Source organism: Anneissia japonica, unplaced genomic scaffold (genome assembly GCF_011630105.1).
Source record: "Anneissia japonica isolate Jap-2015-1 unplaced genomic scaffold, ASM1163010v1 scaffold287984_len174378_cov152, whole genome shotgun sequence".
Taxonomy (NCBI): domain Eukaryota; kingdom Metazoa; phylum Echinodermata; class Crinoidea; order Comatulida; family Comatulidae; genus Anneissia; species Anneissia japonica.
Window position 1 is genome coordinate 28,232 of NW_022749600.1, and position 6,671 is coordinate 34,902.

The window sequence follows — 6,671 nt, forward strand, 5'->3', positions numbered from 1 at the left end:
ATTTGATCTTGGACTTCCTTTTCAACAATTTTGCTATGTGGCATACCACTGAGATTGATCTGTAGTTGTTAGAGCTTTACCTTTGTATATGGGGTTAGTCATTGAGACTTTCCAGTTGTTTAGAACCATACCATTCATTAATAATTTAGTTATAATGGAACATAGAGATATCGCGATATAGCATGATGCAAGTGAAGTTTATAGCCTAGTATCGAAACTATGAACATCAATGTTACAATTTTTAAATAAGCATTCCATTTTATTTTTTCAATATTACCAGTTACAAGTGTTGTAAAATTAAGTGTGTAATTACAATTTTGGGTTTTCTATTGTGTTGTCTTTTTTAATTGTGTTTGAAATGTCTGTTCCTATATATTAAATAGTCGCTAACATATTTACAATCAGGATTTGGATGGATATTGTTTGAATTTTTTCTTTTCATCCTACAAACGTTTGGATTTTCAAATTTTACTCTTGCATTTGTTTATAAGTGAATGATTATTTAAAGATGTTTGTCGGCTAAGCGTTTAACATAATCACAGTCATACATACTTTATGAAATGAGGTACCGGTATGATCCATTTAATTTTATTTAGCTTAAGTAAATAGAACCAATATGTAAAATAATTGTTGACAGTATTCATTGACTATTCTAATAAAAACATCAATTCAATAAATATAGCAAATGTGCGTTTTCTTTTGGTCTTGAGAAGTAGAAATGCTTAATTATGATGGTCAGTCCAACCAATAGGCGGCTCTTCAAAGATGCTCTCTCAGACCATCTAAAAAATAAAAATCTAATAATCCAGAATTAATTATTGTCAAAACATTATAGAAATCGGAAGGAGCCTTGCTCCAAAAGCAATACATCTGTGGTGCACATTTTAGTTGACATAGTAAATTTGCATGCGCGAAGGGTCCCGACTGTACCCTTGAGCCATGGCCCCTCACAACCTAGTTACGCCACTGCAGGTAGTCTGTACTAGAATGGAAGAAGCATAAGAGGGCCCACACAACAGTTGAATCGCGAAATGGAGCAACTGATCACTCAGGCTGACGCAGACTTGAACATAGCGCAACTCAATTGAACAACTAAAACAATATTGTGTATTTTCAGACTGACAGTAAATGTAAATTAAACTCCAGAATCTACTATCAATCACTTGTTTTATTCTTTTATTGGTTCAAATACATGGCCAATACAAAGCCTGAATCCCAGGGCCGTAAAAGGTGAATGGTGCGTCGTGTGTTGTTCTACCAAAATCGAGCACAGGTCCTTCGCGACAAAATGAGGTTGGTACAGACTTGCAAATAGCTCATGCGGAAAATATGTTCTATCAGGATGATTATCAATAATTTATTAGATTTTACCGAACTATCCTAGATTAAGAAGGTTCGCATAATGGTACATTTAGACCAACATCGAACGTTCGAGTATTGCATGAAGAAGACTTGTCCTCCTACTAAGACGATGGATTAACCTTGCTTTGGTTAGAATTGACAAAAATGTGACTGTAGATGGTCATAATGAACTTCCAGTGTGTTTTTCAGCAAGATATACATGACCCTCTTGAAATCCAGAATTTGTCACAAAAAAATAAATAAATAACTCCCAACACTCAGGGCCGTTATTTATTTGTTGTTTAATCATGTTTAGTTGCAACTAAATAATTCATATTATTCAAAATTTCAACAAACTGTTATGTGACATAAAACAACAAAAATTCATTGAAGACTATCCAGATTTTTCAAAGTTTATAAAATAATACTCATATTGTAAAGACCTTTTACAAAATTTCGTTTAGGAGCTTATGACATTGAAGTAAAAAAGAACGATTGAGTTCGATTATGTAAAGTATTTTCTTATAAGGCAATTGGAGATGAGTTACATTTTCTTTTAGTTTACCTTTTGTACAAGGGTTTTTGGAAAAAAATGATTCTTTCATATTTTTATACATGTCCTTTCAAAATTAAGCTTTTATCTTTTATGGACGCCTTGTGAACGTTGATGTAGGTCGGTATACGCTGAATGTTCGCTGGCCATTCGTTACTCATTAGTTAGACAAATGCTGTGTATACGTTATGCATTCGCTATGGAAAAGATTCAGATGGACTGGACGTACTTGGACGAACAACGGACGAACAGAAAACGTAAACCCAACGTGCACCAAACGTGCGAAACGTTCAAACAACGAATGCTCACCGTATACAAAGCGTATTATGCAGAATGTCGTTGTCATACGCTCAAAATTTTGAACATGTCCAAAATGTAAAATCGACCCCAGCGTACGTCTGCGTACCTCAACGACCAGCTAACGAATACAGCGTATGCCAAACGTATTACGAACGTGTCACGAACGAATGTCAACTTACGCCGAACGTAAAGGCCCTGTCACATAGTAGCGAAAGACCTAACGTAAGCCGAGCGTTCTCATTTTTTCCCTAAGTCACGATACGCTCAAATACGCTCAATTGTTTTGGCAAAAAAATAACATTTTTGCATGAAAGATGAACGCCCAACGAATAAGAAACGAATGCTCATCGTACATCTAGCGTCCATTTAACGAATGACAGCGCGTTCGCCCAACGAATGTTCAGCGTACACAACGAATGCCAGCGAATGTCACACGTATGCCTAACGTATTGACGCCTTGTAAACGTTGTTGTAGGTCGGTATACGCTGAGTGTTCGCTGGCCATTCGTTATTCATTAGTTAGATAAACGCTATGAATGCGTTATGCATTTGCTATGGCAACGTTTCAGATGGGATTGAACGTGTTTCGACAAACAACGGACGAACAGAAAACGTAAACCCAACGTGTACCCAACATGCGAAACGTTCAAACAACGAATGCTCACCGTATCCAAAAATTAAAATCGGCCCCAGCGTACCCCAAACGAAAAGCTAACGAATACAACGTATGCCAAAAGTATTACGAACGTGTCACGAACGAATGTCAACTTACGCGAACGTAAACCAATATTTTGATGAACGTCGGCATACGTTGGTTATATACGCTACAGTGTGACAGGGGCTTTAACCAATATTTTGATAAACGTCGGCATACGTTGACTCTATAGGCTACAGTGTGACAGGGGCTAACAAGAAAATTCACATCATTATCATTATTAAAAGATGTTGCAAAATGTATTATATATGCTTCTTTAAAAAGAAAGATGTATGTTAACTGATTTTTCCACCTTTTAAATGTGGTTTGTTTATACTTTGGGTCAGTGGCCATTAATAAATGCCGTAGATATCAGAGTCTACAGCGTGAAAGTAAAATCGAGCTTTCGGTCTTAAAAGTTCCATATTTGGGACAGCTTTCACATCGTATTCAATGCATTCTACTAAATATTAAAGTGTTTCATAGTGCACCTAACAAACTATCCTGGACTCTACAAACACACAAGGATAGACCACCAGCACAGAGCCAGCCAGGAGTTTATCGGATTCCATGCGAGTGTGGAAAGGTTTCAATGAAACAGAACGTGATCTCCACACAAGGCATATGGGGCACCAAGGCCATGCTAGGAGAGGGGAACAACAAAAGTCATCTATCATGCACTCCCACAAATTACAACATCGCGTATGTTGCGATTAATCTGAACTAATAGCCACTGTACCATCTTGGCATTTGAGACGGACCAGAGAAGCTATAGAAACTCACAAACACGATACAGTACGGTCCATCAAGATATCGAAGGTGGGGGAGCGAAGGGGGTGGGGGCGAAAGTTGGCCGATCGAGACAACACTGTCCTAGAAGGTTTTCTTTTTCTTTTTTTTTTCTTTTTTTAACCTCCCAAAAGTGGGGGGTGGGGGGCGGGGCCGGTCCGCCCCTGAAGTTCTTTTTAGAACTATCTACGTGGTGCACCGCAAGCATTAATATATGTTTTTATTTCGCCACGCAATCCTTCAAAAAATATTCATTGAAACTTTATATTTCCGGTACCTTATAGGTACAAACCATAATGCCCATATTATTGCTGCAATATTATAGTATGTTTTATAAGCAAGTCGTTAATCGGGTTCTTCTGATAATGGATGTTTAATGTTAGTTTTTTGTTTAACAAAATTGTCTTCATTCTGTTCGTTTATAGTATTAAAACATAATCGTTTAACTACATATTCTTTCTTGTATAGTAACTACAACACCAGAAATAACCACTACGTCACCTTTGACGACACGAAGGAATGTGCAAACCACAGGTAAGCGATTTAAATATGATTTTAAATATAATAATCTGAAACATTATAAGGATTTGAAAATAAAATAAAATAAAATACATATATATATATAATTTATATATATGTATATATATATTATATATGTGTGTGTGTGTGTGTGCGTGTGTGTGTGTGTGTGCGTTTGTGTGTGTGTGTATGTGTGTGTGTGTTGCCTTAACCAATTGGGCCAATGAGGCATTGTTGGGAAGATTAAAATCAGATCAAAGCATCTAATTTTTCACAATCATGTGCACACGTAGTTAGACGCCACTAGACTTTGATGCATGGCAAATCAGAGATCGAAGGTGACGATAAGACAAAATCTCCGACGAGATACTTTTAGCCTAGTTTGTTAAAGGCATCTACATAGACAGCAGAAGTTCCCAGGATCAAATTGAGGTTGGGACACCTATTTTTCCCCCTCTTTAATAACGTTTCAAATTTGTATATATATTTATTGCAAATTGCACAGTAGAAGGTGTATCTATTCAGACCTTAGATTGTGCTACAGGCATGCGCGGACTAGTGTTATTCGAATTGCTATGGGTACGCGTTGAGAATGTTGAAAGACTCGCAGTGGCTACCGGATCGAAACAACCAACGAAAGCCTGCATGGTCTGCATGGTCTAGATGGTAAGACGTTCGCCGTGTAAGTTAAAGGTCCTGGGTTCAATTCCATATATATAATATGTACGTCTAATATTAATCCTTCCTTTGGACAAAGTTTTTATTGTGTTCGTTCGTAATTAAAACATTAAAAAATAAACGATAACTGACTATTTCTTCTTTAATAGCGACTACAACAACCACAATAAACACTACGTCATATTTAACCACAGCAAGGCATGCACAAACCACAGGTAGGTGATTAAAATTAAATTGTATTTTAGATATAATACTGTGATCTGAAACTATATACGGCGCAATATGTACCCGGCTTAATATTCATCATCCGTCTTCACGTGAGCTATCATTCGCTGTCTTAGGGATCTGGGGGCGGATTTATCAAACTTGCTAAGCAAGAAAATTTGCTTAAATTCGTCTTAAATCCATTTTTTTGCTTAAGTCAGATTTATCAATATTGCTTAGCTTAGAAATTGCTTAAAATTTGCTTAAAATCGTCTTAACTTTAAGATGAAAACATACCTGCCTTAAGACGAAAATTTTCGTCTTATCTCATTCAAAGGCTGCCGCCTCAGATTTTTTTTTATATCAATCAGATCATTTTTATATCAATCATCCTGACAGACTTGCGTTAATCAAAACAGCTGAAAATCCTCTTGAATCAGATCACTTTGCTGTTGAATTCAAACTCCAAATGCGAAAAGCTCAACCAGAACCAGCACTCGTTCGACAGTTTTTATCTTATGCAAATGCAGACGCTACCATCTTAACCAGCTATTGCACCTTGCTCCATGGTGTATGGTGATTGACCATCAGGACATCAACTCATCTTGGGAAGGTTGCCTGGATCTGTTAGAGGCTGCCATTAAAGACAGTGTCCCAGTTAAATTACGCAAGAAATCTAAGAACAAGCCATGGATCTCTAAAGATATTCTAAAGCTTGCCAATAAGAAAAGAGCGTTGTTCAAAAAATTTGTAAAGACTCAATCAATGGATACTTGGATAAAATATAAAGAAATTAGAAATGAGGTAAAATATAAGACCAAAAAAGCATACTATAACTATGTAAACAAGTTGTTCTCATCTTCTGATAACAAACGTAGATTCTGGGGTCATGTCAGAATGAAACGTAAATCTTCTTGTGCTAATGTTTTTATAAATAACGGAACACAAATAGAACATCCAGGAGATATTGCACAGTGTTTTCAAAACGTTTTTTCTTCCGTTTTTAATAATTCTGAGAACATTCCTGAACATCCCTTACCTTGTTTATATCCACTACTAACCTTATCTAATGTTTATTTTTCTGTTGAGCAGGTCACTAGGATGCTGCAGAAACTTCAAACAAACAAGGCTGCAGGCCCAGATAACCTCTCTCCAAGGCTCTCCAGCTTTGCGCTCCAACTTTTTCTCCAGTTCTTTGCGAGTTGTTTAATATTTCCCTCTTATCAGGTAGCGTGCCTGAGGGTTGGAAGAGGGCACATGTCACTCCTATCTTTAAGAAAGGAGTGACTACCGATTTTAACAACTACCGCCCGGTGGCTCTAACATATGTTGTGGGTAAAATGCTGGAGAGGCTGGTGGTACAAGCACCTCTGCAGCATGCTACTGATAATTGTTTGCTCATTGAGAACCAACACGGTTTTTTACCTAAAAAGTCATGTACCGGATGCCTAATGATATTCTCCTAAATAAGCTTTCCCAGCAATTTAACATCTCTGGGGATATCTGGTACTGGTTAAAGTCATTTTTGACTAAACGTTTTCAGAAAGTTCAATTTAAGGGATCCTCATCTAACTGGGTGGAGGTAACCAGTGG

At 37.1% G+C, this 6,671-nt stretch overlaps 1 protein-coding gene across 1 annotated transcript in view; it reads left to right on the forward strand.

Annotated features, from left to right (window-relative positions):
- LOC117121119 (low-density lipoprotein receptor-related protein 6-like) overlaps positions 1 to 6,671 on the forward strand; it is a 33,072-nt gene that overhangs the window by 17,183 nt on the left and 9,218 nt on the right. Inside the window, exons 8-9 of the mRNA XM_033266220.1 lie at positions 4,146 to 4,211; positions 5,024 to 5,089. Coding sequence (XP_033122111.1) covers positions 4,146 to 4,211; positions 5,024 to 5,089 — 132 coding nt within the window. The remainder of the gene's footprint in view (positions 1 to 4,145; positions 4,212 to 5,023; positions 5,090 to 6,671) is intronic.